Below are 26480 nucleotides of genomic sequence, written 5' to 3'. Positions count from 1 at the left end.
TTCTTTTCCTTTTTAGCAGTATTTTTAATCATAAAGAAGATAATACAATCCTGTTTTTCAACTCCAAAGCTCCATGCTCTGACTTGTCTTCAACAGTCTATACCATGGGATATGCTGAGAGGTACTTAAAATGATCTCCTGGAATGTAAGAGGAAAATAATAGAACTTTGATTTTCATTTATCTTTTTTTTAAATTAAATTCTACTGGGGTGCCTGGCTGGCTCAGTCGGAGGAGCAGATGAGACTCCTCATCTCAGGGCTGTAAGTTCAAGGCCCACACTGGGTACAGAAATAACTAAAAAAAAAAATAAATTAAAAAAAATTAAGCTCTACTAATGTTTGATAGAGAGATTGACATGGACACTTGGTGGCTAATGACTACAGGTACTTCTATAACATTAAAAGACAAAATAGAGGGATCCCTGGGTGGCGCAGCAGTTTAGCACCTGCCTTTGGCCCAGGGCGCGATCCTAGAGACCCAGGATCGAATCCCACGTGAATTCCCACGTGAATTCCCACGTGAATCCCACGTGAATCCCACGTCAGGCTCACGGTGCATGGAGCCTGCTTCTCCCTCTGCCTATGTCTCTGCCTCTCTCTCTCTCTCTCTGTGTGACTATCATAAATAAATAAAAATTTAAAAAAAAAGACAAAATAGAAAGCACTGAATTAATGCTTAACCATACTTGAAACTAATTACAAAAACGGACACTGCTACAGTATAATGTCTTAATGTGCTGCAATTCATCTAAATGTCTTTTCTGTACTATTAAAGAAGTGATCCTATCCTAGAAAATAAATAGAACATGCTGATGAACTAAAGTTTGGAATAGCTGATTTGGGGAACTCTATTTCAAGAAATCTCTGATTTGTGTATAAATACTGAGGTTTACAAATGAAGAGCTGAAAAAAGGTTAATTTTCACTCCCTTATATTAAAATGCAAGATAACGCAAGGTTAAAACTTCAAAGAGGGACGCCTGGGTGGCTCAGCGCTTCTGCTTAGGCTGCCTTCAGCTTAGGGCATGATCCCAGGATCAAGTCCCACCCACATTGGGCTCCCTGAGAGGAGCCTGCTTCTCCCTCTGCCTGTGTCTCTGCCTCTCTCTCTCTCTCTCTCTCTCTCTGTCTCTCATGAATAAATAAATAAAATCTTTAAAAAAAAAAAAAAAAAAAACACCTAAATCTCAAGGCAGCAACCACCCAATTTTAAATTTATAACTTTAGCTATAATTATCAATAGCAACTACAGCATTTATAAAATACAGTAAACTTGAAAAGTTTGGATTGCCATGGCTCAAAAAAATTGGGACTCTATTATACTCTGTACTGCACTGTGCTAAATTGAAGGAGTAGGAAGAAAAAGTATGATTCTTATGCCACTACACAGAAAAATGCATTCTGTTTTCTTCCCATATTGGGTTGTTTCTTTTTCATACGTGGAATGTGCAAGAGCAGGGGGTGGCAAAGAACAAGTGGGAGGGTTGGCATGCAGCACTTAATTTCAGTAAATACTTTAGAAAACTTTAGAGATGACCAAGCATCTTTCAAAAGAGGCACTCCTGATACTGTCTCACAGAACTGCAAGGATATGTTTTTGTAAACCGTAAACATACATAAAATTATTAGTGCATCCTTTAAATGTTTTTCTGATGCCAAAAAGCAAGCTATTCTTGTACTATAATAACCACATGGCCCTGTTAAGCTTTGTGTTATTTTCCCCAGCAAGCCAAAAAAAAAACCTGGGAAATCATATGCCCATGGAATTCTTATGGAATCTTTCACACAAATATGTATTATGAAACAATAACACAATACTGACATGCTATATGTATGCAAAAAACTCAGGTTGCAAATCCTTTGTGTAGTAGAAAATGTATTTCTGAAGTCTCATGTTTGTAATTCTAAGGCCTTCTGCTCCTGTTGTTTACACGCCTAACTTGTGTTTTTCTATTTTAGCTATTGGTGACTATACCTACATCACATACTAGAACAGCACTCACTGTATTATACACATTATGAATACTGGCAATGAAGAAAATCTATCTTAAAGAATATGCCAATATTGGGGTACCTAAGTGGCTTAGTCGGTTGAACATCTGACTCTTTAGTATCAGCTCATGTCATCATCTCAGTGTTGTGAGATAGAGGTCCACATTGCTTGATATTCTCTTTCCCTTTCCTTCTGCCCTTCCCCCTGCTCTCACACATGCACTTGTTTTCTCTCTCAAACAAACAGATCTTTAAAAACAAACAAAAACAAAAAACAAAAAACCCCAACGACTTTTGGTTTCCAGTGTGGCACATTAAGAGCCTGGAAAGCTTCACTCCCATCCACACACAAAAGAAAAGTTGAACAAACTGAAAACCAGCAACTCTTCTTAGATCCATAAGAGAACCAAGTTCATAGTGAGAATCACTGCCCCCAAAACTGGATACACAGATATGGAAAATCTCAACTTATCAGAGCAGAAACCCATGACGAGAAACTTCCAGGTATCCAGGACTAGTGTAGGAAAACCTAAAGTGTTATCTGATGAATTACAAGATGAATGTATAGGAGTTTGAGAGTTAAAAACTTCAGGGCTGCCCAGTCTTAGTTTTACCTCCAGAACTCCACCATATCCTCTAAGTGAAGATCAGAGAAACATCGCCTTGTGCTTCACTAAAGAGAAAGGAAGAATAGACATTTTTCGGCAAGGTAGGGTATTCTGTTCATCTTAACAAAGCCAACCCTCAAGATTTACTCTTTCACAGAGCTAATGGACTGGGGTTTTACTATAAACTAACCAACTCCAGGGAAGGGAAACAGCCAATCCCCAGACACCCTAGCCTTCTACATAGAGTAAGAGAAATACCCAATTCCAGTCCCTTCTAAGGTTTTTGCTTAAACCAGGGAGTTCAAAACAAAACTAAGAAGCACTTCCGTGAGTTAACAGATCAGGGGCACAGACTCACTAAGAAACTGAAACCTAACCACAGCAGCCCATAATGTTTCCCCTCCCCCGACACCGTACCAATAAGGCTTCCAAATAAGAGAATATAACTGAAATAAGGAGACATCTCAGATCTTATTTAGCAAGTCTCCAAGTAAACCCAAACCAAGTAAACCCAAAGAAAATAAGGCACAAAAACAAGGACATCAGAGGTAATTTTATCCTCTGACACCTACAGCTACAGTAAACATGGCCCACCATGCAGACATATAAACATAAAATCTCATGCTAGAGGCCTGTTCCTTTACTTGCTGTTATTCTATATCTGACTTTCAGCAAAATATTACAAGGCAACTAAAACATAATGGCAACAGAATTTAAAAATTCCCTAATTTAAAAACTGTTGAAAATTTAATCCTTGGTAGTATCACTGATAACAAATTACACACAATAACTCAAAAGTACAGGTAAACACACACTCACTAAAATATATACTCATAATATACTTTAATTAGAACCTTTCCCATTTCCTTTCTCCCTTTCCCACACACCACTGGCACTATTCAACATCATGCTGGAGATCTTAGTCAATGCAATAAGGTATCAACAGGAGGGTGCCTGGGTGGCTCAGTGGGTTAAGCGTCTGCCTTCAGCTCAAGTCTGATCCCAAGATCCTGTGATCAAGCCCCACATCGGGGCTCCCTAAGCGGGGAGTCTGCTTCTCCTTCTCCCTCCCCCTGCCTGTACGCTTGCATGCACTTGCTCTCTCTCAAATGAATAATATCTTTAAAAAAAAAAGATACCAACTGGATAAAACATTTACTTATTAGAAAGAGACTTAAAAAGCCTATCACCATACAAAGTTATTTTAAAAATAAGTGTTCAATAAGATGTCTGGCTAAAAGACTGGTGGATAAATATTCATTATTAATTTCCTATACACTATTATAATTCTATTAGGAAATGTGATAGAAAAACAGATTTTGATTTACAACAGTAAGAAAAAAACCCTACCATATTTAGAACAAATCTAGTAAAAAAAATGTGTAAAATTTTGATGAAATTTTTAAGCTTTATTAAAAGAATATGAAAATGACTATATAAATGAAAATATATGCCATGTTTCTTAAAGGGACTGGCTCAGAATTTTGAAGACATCAATTCTCACTCAATTACATCCTATATGCAATGCAATCCTAAAGTAAACACCTATAGGATTAAATATATGCATTATGAAATACTTCATATAAAGAAAAAAGAAAAAAACCTAATAACCACTGAACAACAATCCAGCTCACAAAACAAGACATTATCAATATAGTTGAAAAAGATCTACGAAATAGATTTCCTCTATGATACAGCAACTGGGTGGCTCAGTGGTGGAGTGTCTGCCTTTGGCTCAGATCATGATCCTGGGATCTTGCGATAGAGTCCCGCATCAGGCTCCCCGCAGGGAGCCTGCTTCTCCCATGCCTATGTCTCTGCCTCTCTCTCTCATGAATAAACAAAATCTTTAAAAATAATAAAAATAAAACAGTATGGTAGTGGTACAGGTGTAAACTTATGTACCAAAAGAATAAAGCAGACTTCAAGAAAGGTCTGTTAAGTATGTGAAAACAGGGGCATCCCAGGTGGCTCAGCGGTTTAACGCTGCCTTCAGCCCACGGTGTGGTCCTGGAGACCCGAGATCAAGCCCACATTGGGCTCCCTGCATGGAGCCTGCTTCTCCCTCTGCTTGTGTCTCTGCCTCTCTATCATGAATAAATAATCTTTAAAAAAAAAAAAAAAGTGAAAACATAGTAAAAGTGACATTCCAAATTACTAACAAAAACATTATTCAATAAAATGTATTTAGGTAGCTGATTAGCATGAAGGAATAGGCCCCTACCTCACACCACACAAAACAATCTTCCATACTTCATGGACCAAAAGAGCCAAATATAGAAAACAAAATTATAAAAGTTGTAAAAGGGGAAATGGCAGAGTAAGTAGCACAAGGATTCTGTATCTTACCACAGTAAATGCAGTAAATGCACTAGTAGAATCTATCTGATAGAACTATTTTATAACTCTGGAGTCTGTTCTTCCCCTCTAGGGGAAGACTTGGAAAATAAATTATAGTTAATTTCAGCTCTTACTACAGTAGCAGCTACCCATTCCCAACTCCTAGCTATTTCCCAGAGCAGCTTACCCACATCTTGTAGAACCAGGATGAGCAAAGAAATGGGCAGCCCCTGTACCTCCCCCTCTGGTTCAGTCACTTGTAAAGGATTAAAAACCAACATCCTTTCTCCTCTCTCCCCAACCCCCTTCACTTTTCATTTTTTTCCCCTTTTGGGAGCCAGGCATGAAAGACTAGGACGTTCAAAAAATCCTGCATGTCTGTGGAAAATGAGCAAGTGACTGCACATGCCCAGGAAAGACTCAGGAAAGATCTGAGAAGACTTCAAGATTACACCTCATTCTTCCTTTTATGTTCTTACAAATGTAAATCAAACAATATGAATTCACTTATTCAGCCAGCCAGCCAGCCAGCCAGCCAACCAACAGTCATGTAAAGCTACACTGTCCAAGGTAATAGATTTGATCCTAAAAATACTACATAAAAATGGTCAGGGCCCCAAAGAATTAAAAATGAGGAGAGACTACAGTACAATTATTTACCATACAGAAGTTCCACACTATAATAGAAAAATGAAGTAATGAGCTAGTGGGAATATGCATGAGGTAACGGCTAAGTCAAGAAAAAGCTGGTAAAGATTTTACAGAGGTGGTATTTGATCTAGGCAGCTTAAAAGATGAAAAGAAAATTAGGCTTTGTAGGGCAAGATTTGGGAAGAGGCAACAATATAAGTGCACAGGTTAGAAGGCATAAAAGTGGGGCATGCACCGAAAATTACTATCTATAGGACTTTGAGCAAAAACTAAATCTACTTCAATTGAACAATATCGGTAATGGTATCTTCCTCAGATGGTTGCTGAGAGGAAAAAGAAGTGGTAGATCAAAAAGGATGTGAGCAGAGTCTGGCTGCCACATCTTCTACCCACTGACTTTCCAAGGCTGACTCTACTGTTTTACCTCAAAAAGTTGGGTTATCAACCTCCACTATTCCTCTAGAAGCCATCTACTTGGTAGAGGAGCACAACCTGCTCAGTAACATACAATGGCCTCGCACAGCTCTTGACATATAGTATTTACTCAAAAAAAGTGTTTTCTCGGGATCCCTGGGTGGCGCAGCGGTTTGGCGCCTGCCTTTGGCCCAGGGCGCGATCCTGGAGACCCGGGATCGAATCCCACATCGGGCTCCCGGTGCATGGAGCCTGCTTCTCCCTCTGCCTGTGTCTCTGCCTCTCTCTCTCTGTGACTATCATAAATAAATAAAAATTTAAAAAAAAAAAAAAAAGTGTTTTCTCTTTTTAAGCAGATTCAGAGTTCCATGGACTACTTTCTGACCCTCCTTAGATCTGCCCTGCAATTACTACTAGGGTCCTGACTTTCAGCTCGAGAGCCAGTGGTATGTTTAATAAGCACCTCCCCCCAATCTGTACACATATTACTTTATACTTACAGGCTGAGGCTGTTCTGCAATACAGCAGTTGAAACACAACCAGAATTCACTCATGCTTATAGTCCACAGTATAAATGAGCACCAGTAAAGTTTTCAAATCTTAGCTCAGGAAGCTTCACAAAGCACGCTCCTTGATAGGCTGAATGTTCAATGATGCCAAAAAAAAAAATAATTTTATTACTTCTGTTTTTGTTCTTGGAAGTCAAGTATCTTATACAGTCAATTTAATGAAGAAGTCAAACTGTTTTCCTTTCTCTGTTTCTCGTTCTACAGAGATTCGTTTCCCAACCACCAGGAAGGTATAAAAATTGTTGTCTTGACTCAGGGCGTCTAACAGGCAGTCTAAAAAAAAAAGGGAAAAATAGAAGAAAACAAGTTACTTTACTTATCCTTAGGTGCTTTTATTTTTTTTTTTTTTAGATCTGTGATTAAATTAAAAATATTTCTCCAAAAAGCAAGCATTGGGGAAAAAAATCAAGATTTTAATAAATCGATATCCAACAAAATTTTCTGAACACTTTGAGCAGCAGGTATCAGGAATATAGCAGTGAAATAAGACAGAAATCCTTGACTTCGTAGTGCATCCTATTTTTTAACAATAAAACCCTAAATTATTTTAGTAAGTTAATTTTTTTAAATCACTAACTAAAACACCATGACTGCCACACAAAAGTCTCAAATTCCAAGAAGATCATTTCATACATTTCAGATCATTTTCATACAGGTTTCTGCACTTGAACTTGTTCTCAAAGGCAATCCCGAAAGTAAATGATACAGCAATCAACCGTTCTTAGATAATTAAGCAGCTGTAATTCATTAGTAACCATAAACAAAACTAGCAACTTTTCCACTGAATTTGAAATTGAACATAAAAGATAGACAGGTTCTAATTTTGGCTTCCTTTTGTGAGTTAAGATATTAGAGTCCTGCCACCACCAGCACCAGAACTACTGTCGGTAAAAAGTTTATTTCCCACCAGTGGCCAACCAAGCTGAGACGTTCAGAATCCATGTTAGGCAATTTTCTGTGGAGCTGGACAAAGAGTGAACCTGTATTTTCTTCCTGGCTGCCAAGTTGTTGACTGTAAGAAAGGCTTTAGCCAAGTGAATTCCAAACTTCATGTAGATGATTGTTCTGAGATAATAATACTGACAAGCACAGACAAGAGAGAAGAGGAAGTCTAGAGGACATAAATCTCTGCTTCCAGTCATCCCTAAGATCAGTTTGAACCTGAGCATAGGTTTTGTGAGGCAGTGTTTCTCTCTCAGTAGCTTGAAGCTGCACTGAAGTGGATTTCTATCACCTGCAGCCTAGTACAATCACCAAGTAAATATGTCCACTAGACCTCTGGAAGTACAGCTTGGAAGCCAAGGAAAAGTCCTAGAATTACCAGCATATTATAAATGAGGCAATGAATCCTAAATTTTTTTTAATATTTATTTTAGAGAAAAAGTAAGTGAGCAGGGAAAGGGCAAAGGGAGAGGGAGAGAGAGACCCAAGCGGACTCTGTGGGCTCAATCCCACACCCCAAGCCCAAACCAAGAGTCAGGCACTCAACTGACTGAGTCATCCAAGCACCCCTGAATCCTAAATTCTAAAGAAAGCAGCATCATGAAAAGCAAAGAGCGTCTAAGAACTCTAAGTAACAGCATCATTTAACTATGGGTAGAGGAAGAAAAGTCTACAAAGAGTATTTGGGTATTACTAAAAAGAGAGAGGAGGAAAAGCAGTTAATGTGACACTGGAGCCTGTTTCAAGAAGGAAGCTGATAACAGTATTACCTGACACAAGGATACCAAAGACAGAGAATTGTCCATTAGAATACACAGAAGACACTTGGTGGCCCTGGTTTACATCAGTTCCCTTGAAGTAGTACGGGCAGAAATCAGATTAGAATGAGTTAAGAAGTGAGTGAAGGGAGAGCAGAGTCAATAAATGTAGGAAATATTTCCTGGAAGAGCAGATAGGAACTCTTAAAAGACGTGGTAGGGTGGTAGCTTCAGTGAAGAAAAGAGCCATCCTGGAAACAAAAAGATCAAAGACCAAAGATACATTAACAAGATTACTTAGGTATTAACATTTTTGTCCAAGTAATCAAAGATTATCCATACTTATAAATTTCTGGGGATGCCTGGGTGGCTCAGCGGTTGAGCATCTGCCTTCGGCTCAGAATGTGATCCCTGGGGTCTGGGATCGAGTCCCACATCAGGCTCCTTGCATGGAGCCTGCTTCTCCCTCTGCGTGTGTCTCTGCCTCTCTCTCTCTCTGTGTCTCTCATGAATAAATAAATAATCTTAAAAATCAATAAATTTCTGAAAAAGACAACATACATTTATAAGCTATGCAACTATAAATCAGTAAAAGACAGCTACATTATAGGATCATGGACCCCAAACATTAAGTGAAATAACATTCCCCCCTTTTGTGATCTCCAAAGTCATGACTGGAAACCTGGTAAGACATGAATGATAGTAATTTTTATATTTGCATAGATGAAACTCTTCACTAAAGATAAATGCATATATGTTTAATGTCAAAAATGTAGGACTCTGATTCTAGTATCCAGAGGACAAGTCCTCTAACATAACATACTACAGGAAAATGACAGGTTAAGATTTAAGCGTATGTTCAAGGAGGACGATCAGAAGGAAGAAAATTTACATCCTGCCATAGTTAAAATTCAGAACCTGGGAGATTTATTTTCAAGCAGGGATGAACATTCCTATCTCACCCAAACTTCCAAAACAAAGAAGAGGCAATACTGTAATTGACTTTGTCCAGTGAACTAGGTAAATACTGTGAAGATTTAGAAGCTCAAGAGAACATTATGTTCCACTTACTTCCAAGAGGAAGATTCCAAGAGGAAAGGGTTAAATCCACAGTAACAGGAAGGAATATTATTTTAGTGTTGCATTTGAGAAATTTGATTCCACCCTGATCAAAGATCTCAGCCATTAAGAAGTCATTGTGCCAGTTGTAAAACAAGTCATGCAAATGAAAAATATGCAGCATAGGGAATACAGTCAATAACAGAGTAATAACTTTGTGTGGTGACTCATGGTAACACTTCTCTCATGAGAAGCACTTAATAATTGTTGAATCACTATGCTACAAGCCAGAAACTACATCTACTATACTTCAATTACAAATAAAAAAATTTTAGATGATAAAAGAAGTCACTGTGAAATGAAATCTCTTTTAACCAATTCTATGACAACAAATATACCTTTGTTTGAAATAGGAAATTCTTTATGCTCATCGCTATTGCAACAGAGACATGGGAAAACTTCACATCTATGGTTTAATTTATTCTATCATCTTTTCTTAACTACATATAAAGCCAGGGAAATTGCCTTTTATTTGGAAGTTATGTTTTCCAGAAACCATTTTCAAATACTAATTTTCGATTGGGAGGGGTTGTAGTTTCTTCTCTTTTTAACTAAGTGTTCTTTCTGTTTAATACTTAAAATTAATGGCATCCTAATACACAATCTATAATACTTTATTACCCTGCATTTTCCCAAATTCAAACCTCCCTTCCATTTAGAGTAAAGCTAATTTAATCCATTAATTTGTGAATTTTAAAATACAGAATTTCCCACTCACATGTACTACTTTGAAAACGACATTCACAAGACTTCTTCCTCCTTCATGTTTAGTTGAAGAATGATTTTTAAAACTGCAATAATTTGTACTTCATTTTTGTAAATAAGACAGACAGGATATATACAGCTTAAGTTATTTCCACCTAGATAATCAATCTGGTGAAATGTACTTTCAAACCAAGCAGATGTTGTTCTATATTTGTTAAGTAAATATATAAATCTAAAAAGGTTTCAAACATGCCAATACATTTCCATCTTCTTGCTTTTCTAAGCAAACTTCCTTTTCAGAATTATTTTTCAAAAAGCGTATAGACTTAAAACATTTACATATAAACACCTTGAGAGAAATATTAAGTTTATCAAAAAAATTCCCTAGTAATAGATATATTATAGTTACTTTCGTTTCTTGAGCTGACAGTTGCTTAAAACATCTCCATTTTGAAAGTCTTATACTTTTTAAAATCTTAAGACAAGGAAAGGAGTATCACTTTGCAACAACGTAAACATCTAAACTGGCCTGAAACAGAGCTCAGCACATTCCACACATATATAAGGGGTTAGATTGGTCTATAGCACCAGAGAGTATTCACAAATGGATAGATTCACAAGACATAAAATTTTAGAAAAGCTTGAAGTGAACTCCCTGGCCATCTGACTGGCAGAGTCTGAATTACAACTGAATTAAAAGCTCAGTCTCCTGGGTTTTAAAAAGAGTGGTAATAAAAATAATAAAAAGTGTAGTAGTACTCTCCACCATCAGCTTCCTCTCCTCACATTCTGCACTTACATCAAATACTGCAGACATTTGCTTTAACAAATTAAAAATTTATGTTCCAACATTCTACCCATAGGAAAACTGTTTTTTAGGTCAACTTCCAAAGAAACAATACTAAAGCCTTGATTTAAGAAACAGGACAATGAGGCACATCTTTAGCTAAACAGTTTTCTTCTGAAATACTTTAACTCAGTTGAGGTATTGAGCATGCTCAGTTTGTATGGAATGGAATCAGAAGTTTAGAATTTAGACTGAAATATAATACCTATGGCAGTTGTTAGTACTTCACTAATTTCTAGAAATGTTAGCTTGGACAAGTAATATAATGGAATGCTGCACTGCCAATGTCACAGGTCTGAAATGAATGCTAAATTAGATGATGCTAATGAAGACACTGTATAAATTATAAAAAGCCATACTGCTATAAGATTCCTTTGTCATCAGAATAAAAATAACAAATAGCAAAATAAAGTAGCAAAAACAAGTACTGTGATTTATAACAGCTACAAACTTTTAGCAAACAACCTAAAATTCTATCAGGAAAAAAATAAGATTAAAAAATGAATTGTGGGTCAACTAATATTCGATAAAGGAGGAAAGACTATCCATTGGAAGAAAGACAGTCTCTTCAATAAATGGTGCTGGGAAAATTGGACATCCACATGCAGAAGAATGAAACTAGACCACTCTCTTTCACCATACACAAAGATAAACTCAAAATGGATGAAAGATCTAAATGTGAGACAAGATTCCATGAAAATCCTAGAGAAGAACACAGGCAACACCCTTTTTGAACTCGGCCATAGTAACTTCTTGCAAGATACATCCACGAAGGCAAAAGAAACAAAAGCAAAAATGAACTATTGGGACTTCATCAAGATAAGAAGCTTTTGCACAGCAAAGGATACAGTCAACAAAACTCAAAGACAACCTACAGAATGGGAGAAGATATTTGCAAATGACATATCAGATAAAGGGCTAGTTTCCAAGATCTATAAAGAACTTATTAAACTCAACACCAAAGAAACAAACAATCCAATCATGAAATGGGCAAAAGACATGAACAGAAATCTCACAGAGGAAGACATAGACATGGCCAACATGCATATGAGAAAATGCTCTGCATCACTTGCCATCAGGGAAATACAAATCAAAACCACAATGAGATACCACCTCACACCAGTGAGAATGGGGCAAATTAACAAGGCAGGAAACCACAAATGTTGGAGAGGATGCGGAGAAAAGGGGACCCTCTTACACTGTTGGTGGGAATGTGAACTGGTGCAGCCACTCTGGAAAACTGTGTGGAGGTTCCTCAAACAGTTAAAAATATACCTGCCCTACGACCCAGCAATTGCACTGCTGGGGATTTACCCCAAAGATACAGATGCAATGAAACGCCGGGACACCAGCACCCCGATGTTTATAGCAGCAATGGCCACGATAGCCAAACTGTGGAAGAAGCCTCGGTGTCCAACGAAAGATGAGTGGATAAAGAAGATGTGGTTTATGTATACAATGGAATATTACTCAGCTATTAGAAATGACAAATGCCCACCATTTGCTTCAACGTGGATGGAACTGGAGGGTATTATGCTGAGTGAAGTAAGTCAGTCGGTGAAGGACAAACATTATATGTTCTCATTCATTTGGGGAATATAAATAATAGTGAAAGGGAATATAAGGGAAGGGAGAAGAAATGTGTGGGAAATATCAGAAAGGGAGACAGAACGTAAAGACTGCTAACTCTGGGAAATGAACTAGGGGTGGTGGAAGGGGAGAAGGGCGGGGGGTGGGAGTGAATGGGTGACGGGCACGGGGGGTTATTCTGTATGTTAGTAAATTGAACACCAATAAAAAATAAATTAAAAAATAAAATAAAATAAAATAAAATAAAATAAAATAAAATAAAATAAAATAAAATAAAATAAAATAAAATAAAATGAATTGTGGTATAGATATTCGTACAAAAGAATACGGTACAAAAGGAAAACTATGGCTTCACGTACTACATTGGATAATTCTGACGTGTTACTGAGGGAAAGCAGCAAAGTACAAAATAATATACATGGAATGATTTTATTTACATGAACTTCAAAAAGGTTAAATTGAACTATTTTGTTTGGAAATATATACACTGGTATAAAAGGAAAGCAAGGAAATTATTATAATAAATGTCAGGAGAGTAGTTACCTGTAAAGTTGAGAGCAGAGACTAAGAACAAGCTTATGCATAAAGTAACTCCTGGAATGCTGCCAGTATTCTACCTCTTGACCTGGGTGATATAGGTTTATAGGTATTTGCTTTCTAATTATTTACTAAATAGTACATTTATGGTCTCTACTATTTTCTATATATTTTTAAATAACAATTTAAATGAAATACAAGTAAAAGAAGCAAATACTAACAACTGCCACTTGATCATAATAGAATGATAAAAACAGGGAAGAGAAATGCAAAACATGGGGATCCCTGGATGGCTCGGCGGTTTAGCACCTGCCTTCAGCCCAGGGTGTGATCCACATCCCACATCGGGCTCCCTGCGTGGAGCCTACTTCTCCCTCTCTCTGTCTCTCATGAATAAATAAATAATAAAATATTTTTTAAAAATGCGAAACATAGAATCAAGTAAAAACGAACACCCTTGCTACAGACTTTGAAGGACCTGGTGAACCCAATGGGGTTGGGGTAGAGGTGAGGTCTCAAGTTCTACCAAATTATATGTTAGTCTTTCCTATAGTTTCCTATAAATGTAATCACATGGTATGTACTCTTTTGTGTGTGTGTGTATGTATATACACACACACACACGCACACACACACATATGTATATAATATATACATATCTGGCTTCTTTCATTCAGCGTATTTTTGACATTTATCTGTGTTACCTCTTTTAATTATTTTTTCTAAGTACTTTTCCATCGTAGAGATACAGTACAATTTGTTTAACCACTCATCTGTTGTTATTACTGCTTTTCCAGCTTTTTGGTTATTAAAAATAAAGCTGTTATGAATTTGTACAAGTGTTTGTGTGAACATCAGTTTTCATCTCTCCAGAGTAAACATTTAGGGATAGAAACGCTGGATCTTACTGTAAGTTTAATTTTTAACTTTGTAAGAAACTGTTCATCAGTCTTCCAAATCCATTGTACCATTCTGCACTTGTGCCAGCAATGTATGAGAGTTCCCGCTGTTCCACAATCTACCAACTCTTTGAATTGTCAGTCTTTTCAATGTTGGTCATTCCAGTGGGTATGAAGTAGTATATTGCTGTGGTTTTAATCTCCACTTTGATAACTAATGATGGTCTTTTCTTAAGTTTGTTGGCAATGCACCTATCTTCTTTTGGTACATATCTTGAGATCTTTTGCTCACTTTTTATTTGTCTTATTCAGTTGTGTTCTTCATAGATCTAGATCAAGTTTATTGTCCAAAATATGTACTGTGAATATTTCTCTCTGGGCTTTCTCTTTTTTAAAACAACTTCTTTCAACTAGTTTTTTAATGTGATAAAGTCTGGTTGGTAGATTTTGTCTTTTATAATTTATGCTTTTTGTGGATTGTCAAGGTTCTTTGCATTTCTATATACATTAAATTTAGTTTGTGTCAATGTCTACAAAAAAAGTCTCCTGCATTTCTGAATGGGACTGCATTTATAGTAACAATTACATAATGGAGAATTATATTTTAACAATATTGGAGTATTTTAACCTGTTAACACATGACATACTCAATAATTTGTAGCTTTCAGTGTACAGGCTTTATATGTGTTTTTTCCATCAATTTTTTTTCTTAAAGATTTTATTTATTTGAGAGAGCATATGAGAGAGAGAGCGCAAGCACAAACAGGGCAGAGGGGCGAAGAATCTCCCTGCTGAGTGGGGAGCACAATGCAGGGCTTGATCCCAGAATCATCACCTGAGCCAAAGGCAGACGCTTAATCCACAGCCACCCAGGCACCCCTCCATCAGGTTTTGTTTTTTAACACTGTTTACACTTTTCATATGAAAGCTTTAAAATCTTATGTAGTCAAATATCAATTTTCATCCTAGATTAGAGGTTTATTTCACTTAATAAGCCATACTGTCTTCCAGGATTATAACCCTATCATTCCATACAGTATTGCTTAGGTTTACTTTTATAAATTGACTTGGACATTAATCATTGATATTTTATGTTTCATGGTAGTATTTTGACAGCCTACTCAGGCTTTTCCCCCCTCACATCTTCCTTTTTCTCTCTTAATTAAAACTCAAGTATTTAACACCAAACACATACTTATCATTATGTTTAGGGAGATAACAGAATTTTTTTTTTTTTTTTTGGCTCAATAGTGCAAGAGTTTGCAATACCAACATAGAGGAAAGTAATGTTCATAAACACCATTCTTTCAAGCTCTACTCCCCACACTTCTCCCCCTTGTATGAGAATGATTGCCATGTTTATCCTTCCCTCTCCTTAATAAAGTTTTTCCCTTTTCCCTTCCTGCTACTTTTCTTCTTTCTGCTTTTCATTTTCTCTCTTCCCCTTTTTCTTTCTCCCATTTCCATTGTACTATTCCCTCTCTTTAAACACTTCTTTAGTGGCCCAGATTAGGAGTAACAATTATGTGATACATAACTTCTCAATATATTAGGTTATGGACTTAAGTCTCTATTAACATTCTGAACTTTTCTCCTGAGTCCAGTCAGTCATTTACATACACTTGCAAATGAACATCTCATTTAATCTCTTATTTACCTGAAACCCAATATCTGAAAAATAAAATTCACTGCTCTTTCCCCTATATCTATTTTCATGTTACCTTTCTTGGTAGGTGGTACCACCACACAGTTTACCAAAGAACATACTTTTGATTTCTATCCTATCAGCAGTTCTCTGAATAAAACAATATTTATACAATGCTTTCTTACATTTAAACAAATCTTCACTGTTATTCAAAATAATTAAAGCACATAGCTTTTTAAAATTCAAGAAATAAAAAACTATCAAAAATGGCAAATCTCAAAAAAAAAAAAAGACCAATCTCTAATCTATCCCTCCTTCATCTGTTGGTGGCCATCATTTTTAACATACTAACATGTTTCTTCTGATACTTTTAATTATAAATAAGATACTTACTGCTACTTCTTAAATAGTCAAATTGTAGATAATTTAATCTGACTTTCTGTTAAAATAGATTAGGATAGGTCTAGGTCTTTTTTTTTTTTCTTCTTTTTTTTTCCACATCACCCCTTACCCTTCAACTCTGTCACTGTCACCATCATCACTAGATAATTTTTTGTTGGATCATATTCAATGTTTCTATTATTATAATTGCTACTGCTGAAACAAGTAACTTCTTAGAATCACCTATCCTTTTCTTTTTTAAAAGATTTATTTATTTATTCATGAGAGACACAGAGAGAGACAGGGGCAGAGACATAGGCAGAGGGAGAAGCAGGCTCCCCGCAGGGAGCCTGATGTGGGACTCAATTCTGGATCCTGGCATCACACCCTAAGCTGAAGGCAGAGGCTCAACAACTGAGCCACCCAGGCGTCCCAGCTATCCCTTTTTGAATCATCTTTCGCTTTCCCTGAGTTTATTAAGTGCTGAGCTTTTTTATTTGCTTAGTTTCTCTATGTACCTGTATCAGAACTGTAAAATAGGGATCCCTGGGTGGCGCAGCGGTTTGGCGCCTGCCTTTGGCCCAGGGAGCGATCCTGGAGACCCGGGATCGAGTCCCACGTCGGGCTCCCGGTGCATGGAGCCTGCTTCTCCCTCTGCCTGTGTCTCTGCCTCTCTCTCTCTCTCTCTCTCTGTGTGTGACTATCATAAATTAAAAAAAAAAAAAGGAACTGTAAAATACTTTAGAGTTGTAAAAGACCTGTAATTTACAAATACCTAATCATGTGTGGAGATGTGCTGATTCTTTGTGTTTTTTTGTTTGTTTTTGCTTTCGGTTTCTTCACAAAACCTGGCCTCTTGCTTCAAGTCTGACTAGGGGCTCTTTAGGCATGTCCCCTCAGTTCCTTTCCTATTTCTAGTAATTATGTATTCCTTTTTCTTCGTCCTCCTCAGCTTATTTTGTAAAATCACATACTCCAGTGGCTTTCTGTAGGTGAAAATACTTGATTCACTTACACCTTCCAAGTCCAGTAGCTTCTTAAGAGATAGTACATAGGAAAGAAAATGTTTTAAATCTTTTCATTTAACATTTGACAGACTACAGAGTATCAAGTTAAAAATCTTTTCCTTAGGATTTTAGAGGCACTGTTTCAGTCTTCTTCCTTCCAGAGTTGCTGCTGAGAAGTCTGGTGACATTCTAATTTGCTTTTTAGGTAAAAAATTTTCCCTTCTCTCAAAGGTTTAAAGATTTTCTCTTTACTCAAAATTCTCAAATTTCACAGAGACAGAACTTGGTTTCCTCCTTTTTCACTCAATGTGCCAGAGAGTGAATGAGTGAGCTCCTTCAAAAAGGAAAATGTTGTTCTTTAGTTCAGAAAAATGATAAGTACCTATACCATAGGACAGTTTTGTGAATTGGACAAAATACTTAACACTTGGCACATGTAAATACAGAATGATGATGATAATCAATGGTTATGACATTTACCAATTTGATAACCACGGTTTCTTGTTTTTCAAACCTTCCTTTAAAGATGAACTTCCATCTTCATAAAGTACATTAAAAGTTTTTTCAATTCATGCTTTTAATGATTATCTGCAAGTGCTAAGTGATGTTTGCATTTGTTTCTCTAAAACAGTGAGGGTTTTTTAAATTTCAATTTTGAAACAATTTATAAAAGATTAGTAAAACAGAAATCTCCCATCTAACCTTTGTTCAGACACATTAACACAATTTCTATATTGTGCCCTTATTGTGCATGACAGTTTAACAGCTAAGTATGAAATTCTCGGTTGACAGTCTTTTGCAGGACTTTTCCTTCAGTCCTTTGCAGATATTGTTCTGACCTTTCTTGTTGCTAATGGGAAGCTCACAATTGATCTTTTGGTCCTTTGAGTGTAAACTTTTGTTTTTTCCTATGGATGCTTTGAAGATTGTCTTTCCATTTGGCTCCAATTTCATAGAATCTCTAGCTTAGATTCATTTCTACTTATTTAGGATTCTTTCACCTGTTTGTCAACTGCTATTTAATTTTCATTATCAATATTTTCACCCAACTATTGACTTAATTCTATAATCAAAATTTGCATTTTAACAAATTCTATGTGGTTCTTTTGCAAATTCACCTACTTCAGTCTCTTAATCTTTTAAACTTAGACATTTAGCTAGACTCAATTTACATGGTTTTCTTGATTATTCTGTTAAATCAATTCCTATCTTCTAATTAGCTTTCTTGTGTTGTCTGCTAACTCTCCTTCATGTTGGACTACTTCCTTGTAATTATATTATGAGCTCATCTTCACTGGGAAGTTGTTTTTCCTGTGAAAATCTAGTGCTCCTTGGTTGAGGAAGAAGCCCTCCAAAGAGTTGCATTTCCTAATACTTAGATACCCACACAAAGTGAAGTTCACAAAATCAAGTTTTAATTCCTTCATTTGGAATTCTCATACCACATGGATGCTACACATTTATACTGCACATTTCTGTGGAGGTGCAAGCTTCAAAGACAGTATGATACAGTGGTTGAGAACTTAGACCCTGAAACTAGACAGCTTAGTAAATTCAATCCTGGATTCTTCCATCTACAAGCTAAATGATCTTGGGGAAGTTAGTTAACCTCTGTGTGTTTCAGTTTTCTGTTCTATAAAATGGAGTTTACAATTTTAACTATCTCCAAGATTAATGTGACGGTTAGATAAGTAAAAGTTAAGTTGCTAAGTACAGAGGGTGGCAAACAATAGTTTAAACAAATAAATACATGGTATTGTTTTTACTCTGTTACCATTATCACCATCATTATTACATCATTATTTTTCTTTCCACCCAGAGAAATGAGCAGAGATAAACCTTCTTGATGATTACCAAAGCAGGTAGACAAGAATTTTTCTAGTCTCCCTTCTTAGATGGAGTAGCTCACATACAAAAACACACAAGTCTATTTATTATCATTTATGTTTAACAGGGAAAGTGAACAGGACCAGTATTATGGTAAAGAAAAACAAAAGTTACTTATGCCAATTAAATTAATCCCTTTGACAGCAATGACATATTTTCCACAAAAGCTAATTTAAATGTATACATTATTTGTATGACTATGCCACACAGGGTTAATAATATAAAGGATATTCAGTATGTATTTTTTTTTAAAGATTTTATTTATTCATGAAAGACACAGAGAGAGGCAGAGACATAGGCAGAGGGAGGAGCAGGCTACTCTCAAGGAGCCTGATGTGGGACTCGATCCCTGAACTCCAGGTCCAGGCCCTGAGCTGAAAGCAGAGCTTAACTGCATCCAGGTATTCCTCAGTATGTATTTTAAATAAGCGATTCTAACTTACTTCATCTATCGGTTATTAATTATTTAAAAACACATTCATATAGTAAATTGTATTTAGTCAGGTCTTCTCTTCTTGGTATAAAAGGTCTCGCTAGGTATGAGGGTTTTTTTTTTTTTTTAAAGTTTTATTTATTCATGAGAGACACAGAGAGAGAGAGAGAGAGAGAGGCAGAGACACAGGCAGAGGGAGAAGCAGGCTCCATGCAAGGAGCCTGATGTGGGACTCAATCCCGGACCCCAGAGATCACATACTGAGCCAAAGGCAGACACTCAACCACTGAGCCAACCAGGCATCCTGGTATGAGAGATTTAAACTCTCAGAAGGGAATGCTTGTTTATTACCTAGTTACTGCCTCAACTGGCTGCCAAATCTGTTTTGCAAAATCAGGGCTGAGGGAAGGTAATTAAAAGGCTTGAAGAATGAAAAGTATGTGCAATTCTAGCTTCTTAGGCATGGAGTCTCCTATCAATTCCCTGAGGAGGTCAAAGTCAAATGAGCGCAAACTGCAGTCATTTATCTGGGTGTAGAACTAGGTAAGGCAGAGAGACCAGTCTTTAATATTGTGTTCCAGATACATCCCAGATAGAAAAGACCACTGTGGTTTACGTTTGATTCCTACTTGCTTTGTGATAATTGCCTGAGGACTTTTCGTTAATTGGTATTCTCCCTAAATAAATGAGATACTCAGCTATCAATGGTCCTTTGGCTGAGACAAACTTTCACAAGATTTGCTATGACGAGAACTCTGTCACACTCATTACCTGTTTTAAATATCTCCACCCCAACATCATCATAAAAATTAACATTGAATTGTATTATCAAAGTGACTAACACCTTATCTAGCACATGGTAAATAAGGACTGACTCATGTTATTAGGTTATCAAATTTCCTCTCGTCAAACATCAAACAATATCAACAAAAGGTCTAGCACGAGACACCGTACATCCTCTAAGTTTAAAATGGTTCAAAGATTTTCTTGTTAGACCAATAATATCTACCAAAATTTTTTTTCTAAGAATTACATATGTACATAGTATCTTTTTAGTTCCAGATGGAAGTTATGAGCACAAACAAGAAAGCTATATATACATCACAACTTACTTACATATTTTACATCATTAATAAGTTAAAGATGAATGACAACACCTGCAAAAAATGTATGCCCACTGCTAAAGACTAACCAGACTACAATTTATTTACAGTTCTCAAACTAATCATTAATTATTATTTTTCAACAGTTGCTTAGGACTTCATACAGTTGTCACTAAGGTGGAATAGGTTTTCCTATTCTTAGCGTAGACAGGGAGGAGAAAAGAAACTAGTGTAGAAAAAATATGCCTTTCATGATGTTATACAGAGGTGGAGGTGGAAAAACCTAAAAGATTGCAAAAAATACACCATTAGTTTTATTACAAATCAAAACAATCAAGACATATCAAGTTTATTATAAATAAAAACCATAGGAATCCTTACAAAATAATGTGTAACTGAACTATTAGTAACTAAGAAGATAAAATTGGGGCAGCCCCGGTGGCGCAGAGGTTTGGCGCCGCCTGCAGCCTGGGGTGTGATCCAGGAGACCGGGGATCGAGTCCCACATTGGGCTCCCTGCATGGAGCCTGCTTCTCCCTCTGCCTGTGTCTCTGCCCCTCTCTCTCTCTATAAATAAATAAATAAAATCTTAAAAAAAAAAAAACCTGCAAGATGTATGACCTTGGTCAAATAATACAGTTAAAAAAAAATAAGATAAAATTTACAGAAAAAGTTCATTTTGGGGGCACCTAAGGGCTCAGTGGTTGAGGTCCGCCTTTGGCTCAGGACATGATCCCAGGATTCTGGGATCAAGTCCTGCACCAGGCTCCCCACAAGGAACCTACTTCTCCCTCTATGTCTCTGCCTCTGTGTGTGTGTGTGTGTGTGTGTGTGTGTCTCATGAATAAATAAAATCTTAAAAAAAAAAAAAGGAAAAGCTGATTTTTCTCACCCTTACCAAAGAGACTGTTTTTAATCTACAGATATGCAGAACTATTTCCACAGTCAGCCACATTGTAGGCCAACCATATATACCAGGGCACCTACAGCAGTCATGATTGGGCCTCTTAGCCAGATAAGCCGCAGGCCAGCCTTGTTCACCATCATGCATGCAGCACTTAGTGGCTAGACCTCAAGAGATAGACCAGGGCAAAGTCCTGAACATCAGCAAGTCCACACCAATCATAACCCATCCACAACAGGAGAGTAAATGCAAACCATACAGGAAACATTCCTGGAGCACATGCCTCAGGTGACCAGGGGGAATTTGTGCTACAGGGACCCACAGGCACCTTCTGCATGAAGACACTCCTAAGGATCAGGAGATGTAACTGACTACCTAATTAACAGAAACAAGCGGAGACTAAAGCAAATGAGGAGGCAGGGGGTGTATGTTCCAAATGAAAGAACAAGACAAAATCTCAGAAAATGAATAAAATGAAACAGAAATAAGCAATCAATTGGATAAAGAGTTGAAAGTAACTAACCAAAGATGCTTACCAAACTCAAGAAAAGAATGAACACAGTAAAAAGCCATAGAAAAATACTTGGAAAAAAAAATTAAAGCTGAAGAATACAGTAAGTAAAATGTAAAATACACTAGAGAAATGAAAAGCAGATTGAATGATGTAGAATCGATCATCAATCTGGAAGACAGGAGAATGCTAACACCCAATGAAAATAACAAAAAGAGAGGGGCATCTGGGTAGCTCAGTCCCTTAGGCATCGGTCTTTGGCTCAGGTTATTATCCCAGGGTCCTGGATTAGAGCCCTGAGTCGGGCTCCCTCCTCAGCAGGGAGGTCAGCTTCTTCCTCTCCCTCTGCTTCACCTCTTGCCCCCAACCCCGGCTCTGGCATTCTAAGACAAAAAAAAAAACAGTGAAAAGAGAAAAAAAAGTAATCCCCAAACCGAAGATACCTTAAGGCACCACTAGGACATCAAGTATACTAATGTTCACATTATAGGGGTCCAAAAAGGAACAAAGAGAAAAGGACAGAAAACCTATTTGAAGAAAAAAGGTGAAAACTTCCCTAACCTGACGAAGGAAACGGATATCCAAGTCTGAGAAGCAGACAAGTCCCAAAGAAACCCACTCCAAAACACACCATAATCAAAGTCTGAGTAGTTAGAGAATCTTAAAAGCAGGGCCCCTGGGTGGATCAGTTGGTTATGTGTCTGCCTTTGGCTTGGGACATGCCAGGGTCCTGGGATCGAGCCCTGCACTGGGCTCCCTGCTCAGCAAAGAGCCTGCTTCTCCATCTCCCTCTGCTGTTCCCCCTGCTTGTGCATCCTCTCTCTCTCTTTCTGTCAAATAAACAAAATTTTAAAAAATCAAAAAAATCAAAAAAGCAGCAAGAGGGAAAAAAAATAGTAACATACAAGGGAAGTCCCATAAGACTGTAAATTGATTTTCAGCAGAAACTTTGAGAGCCAGGCAAGAAAAGCAGAATATATTTAAAGTGTTGAAAGGAAAAAACTTAAAATCAAAAATACACTGCACAGCAAAGTTAACACTTAGAACGGTGGGAGAGATAAGTAGTCTTCCAGGCAAGCAAAATCTAAAGAAGTTCAGCACTCCCAGGGATGCCTGGGTGGCTCAGCAGTTGAACACCTGCCTTCAGCTGAGGGCATGATCCCAAGGTCTGGGACTGAATTCCACATTGGGCTCCCCACGGAGAGCCAGCTTCTCTCTCTGCCTATGTCTCTGCCTCTCTCTGTCTCTCATGAATAAATAAATAAAATAAAATAAATAAAATCTTAAAAAAAAAAAGTTCAGCACTCCCAAACTAGCCTTACAAAAAAGTCTTAGAGGGACTTCTTAAAGAGAAAAGACTACAACTTCAAATAAGAAAACTACGAAATAAAATCCCACTGGTATGGGATGCCTGGGTGGCTCAGCAGTTGAGTGGCTGCCTTTGGCTCAGGGCATGATCCCAGTCCTGGGATCAGTCCCACATCAGGCTCCACGCAAGGAGCCTGCTTCTCCCTCTATGTCTTTGCCTCTCTGTGTCTCTCATGAATAAATAAAATCTTTTAAAAAATTCCACTGGTAGGGATCCCTGGGTGGCGCAGCGGTTTGGCCCAGGGCGTGATCCTGGAGACCCGGGATCGAATCCCACATCAGGCTCCTGGTGCATGGAGCCTGCTTCTCCCTCTGCCTGTGTCTCTGCCTCTGTGTGTGTGTGTGTGTGTGTGACTATCATAAATAAATAAAAATTAAAAAAAAAATCCCACTGGTAAAAGCAAACATATGTAAGTATGCCTCAAAAATATTTTGAGTTGTTTCTGACCACCATCATAAAGCAAAGGAAAAAATGGAAAAAACACATGGAGTTTAAACAACATGCTACAAAACCACCAAAGGGTCAAGAAAATAAATCAAAGAGGAAATAAAAAACTACATGGAGACAGGTGAAAATGAACACAATGATACAAAATCTTTGCAACACAATGAAAACAGCTCTAATAATGTAATTTATAGCAATACAGGCCTACCTCAAGAAAAATCTCAATCTAACCTTACCCTAAGGCAACTAGAAAAAGAGCAAAACAGAAGGTTAGTAGAAGGAAGTAATAAATATTAGAGCAAAAGTAAATGAAATTGATACTAAGAAACAATAGGCAAGATCAACAAAACTAAGAGCTTGTTCCATGAAAAGATAAACAAAACTAATAAACCTGTAGCCAGACTCATCAAGAAAAGCAGAGGGAACTCAAAGTCAGAAGGAGAAATTACAATCTATATCACACAAATACAGAGGATCATAAGACACTACTATGAACAATTAAATGCCAACAAATGGACCACGAAGAAGAAATGGACAAATTCCTAGAAACATACACTCTTCCAAGACTGACTCAACAAGGGACACATAGGTGGCTCAGTTAGGCATCAGACTCTTGATTTCAAATCATGATCTCAGTTTCCTGAGATCAAGCCCAGCATCGGGCTCTGTGCTTATTAGCAGTCTGCTTGAGGATTTTCTCCCCCTGGCCTCCTATTACTGGTACTCATGTATACATGCACTCTCTAAAATAAATAAATCTGAAAAAAAATTTACAAAAAAGGACTGATTCAAGGACAAAATCTGAACAGACCAATTACTATTAAGAAAATTGAATCAGTAATTAAGTAATTCCCAACAAACAAAGGCCCAGGACCAGAAAGCTTCAAAGTTGAATTTTATGGAACAGTTCAAGAAGAGTTAGTTACCTATCCTTCTCAAACTTTTTCAAAAAAAATGAAAAAGGGACAATACTCCAAAACTCACTGTATAAGGCCAGCTCTGACACCAAAACAAGACAAAAACACCCAAGAACAAAATTACAGCCCAATATTCCTGATGAATACTGAAGTAAAAATCCTCAACAAAACATTAGTGAACTCAATTCTATGATACACTGGAAGAATCGCATAGTGATCAAGTGGGATTATTCCAGGGATGCAAGATGGTTCAATATCCTCAAATCCATCAACATAATAAACCACACAAACAAAAGGGATAAGAATCACGTTATTATCTCAAGAAATACAGAAAAAAACCTGATAAAATTCAACCACCATTTATGATAAAAACTGTCAACAAAATGGGTACAGAACAATCATACCTGAGCTTAATAAAGGCCGTATATGACAAACGCACAATTAACATCATACTCAAAAAAATAATAAATAAATAAAAAATAAATAAATAAATAAAAATCATACTCAAGGGTAAAAAGCTGAAAACTTTTCTCTAAAATCAGAAACAAGACAAGGGTGTCCATTCTCACTGCTTTTATTTAACACAGTATTGGAAATCATAGCCATAGTAATCAGATGAGAAATAAATAAATAAATAATAAAATAAAACAAATAAAATAAAATATATCCAAATAAAAAAGAGTTAAATTGTCACTATTGGCACATGACATATTATATACAGAAAACTATAGATTCTACACAAAAAACTATTAGAAATAAATTCAAAAAGTTGCAGATACAAAATTAATGTACACAAATCTGTTGCATTTCTATACCCTAATAATGAACTTTGAGAAAGAGAAATTTAGAAAACAATCCCATTCATAATCACATCAAAAAGAATATCTAGGAATAAACTTAACCAATGAGGTTAAAAGACCTGTACTCTGAAAACTGTAAGACGAAGATATAAATAGAAAGCTATTCTGTGCTCATGGGTGGCATAAATTAATATTGTTAAAATGTTCATCCTACCCAAAGAAAGATATAGATTCAATGCAATCCATATGAAAATACCAATGGCATTTTACAAAGAACTAGAACAAAGAATCCTGAAATTTGTATGAAATGACAGAAGAATACAAATAGCCAAAGCACTCTGGAGAAAGAACAAAGTTGAATATACCATGATCCCTCATTTCACTATACTACAAAGCTATAGAAATCAAAACAGTACAGTACTAACACAAAAGGACACAGAGATCAATGGAAGAGAATAGAGTTCTGCAATAAACCCACACAGATACAGTAAATTAATTTTCAACAATGAAGGCAAGAACATCAACGGGAAAAACATAGTCTATTGAATAAATGGTGTTGGGGAAATGGACAATTACAAATAAAACGACTGAAAGTGGACCATTTTTATTTATTTATTTATTTATTTATTTATTTATTTATTTATTTATTTATTTATTTAAATTTTTTTACTGAGTAATCTCCACATCCAACGCAGGGGTCAAACTCACAACCCTGAGATCAAGATCAAGAGCCACATGCTCTACTGACTGAGCCAGCCAGTCATCCTGTAAGTGGACCACTTTCTTACATCATATGCAAAAATAATCTCAAAATGAATGACTTAAAATTACAAAAAATCCTTGGTAAATCAGACTGAAAAAAAAAACAATCCACATGACTTCACTTTTATGTAGAATCTAAAAAAAAACCAAAGGAATGAATAAAGTTACAAAACAAAAATAAGGGATACCTGGGTGGCGCAGCGGTTTAGCGCCTGCCTTTGGCCCAGGGCGCGATCCTGGAGACCCAGGATCGAATCCCACGTCGGGGTCCAGGTGCGTGGAGCCTGCTTCTCCCTCTGCCTGTGTCTCTGCCTCTCTCTCTCTCTCTGTGACTATCATAAATAAAT

At 36.9% G+C, this 26480-nt stretch overlaps 1 protein-coding gene across 7 annotated transcripts in view; it reads right to left on the bottom strand.

Annotated features, from left to right (window-relative positions):
• CDC42SE2 (CDC42 small effector 2) overlaps window positions 1-26480 on the bottom strand; it is a 112651-nt gene that overhangs the window by 28086 nt on the left and 58085 nt on the right. For all 7 annotated transcript variants that reach the window (XM_077911570.1, XM_077911572.1, XM_077911569.1 and 4 more), the window contains one exon: window positions 6505-6846. In XM_077911570.1, coding sequence (XP_077767696.1) covers window positions 6505-6558 — 54 coding nt within the window. In that variant the 5' untranslated portion in view covers window positions 6559-6846. The remainder of the gene's footprint in view (window positions 1-6504; window positions 6847-26480) is intronic.

This window comes from Canis aureus, chromosome 10 (assembly GCF_053574225.1).
Source record: "Canis aureus isolate CA01 chromosome 10, VMU_Caureus_v.1.0, whole genome shotgun sequence".
In the NCBI taxonomy this organism is placed as follows: Eukaryota; Metazoa; Chordata; class Mammalia; order Carnivora; family Canidae; genus Canis; species Canis aureus.
Note: the sequence above shows the minus strand (reverse complement) of the source record. Positions and strands in the feature narration are given on the sequence as shown.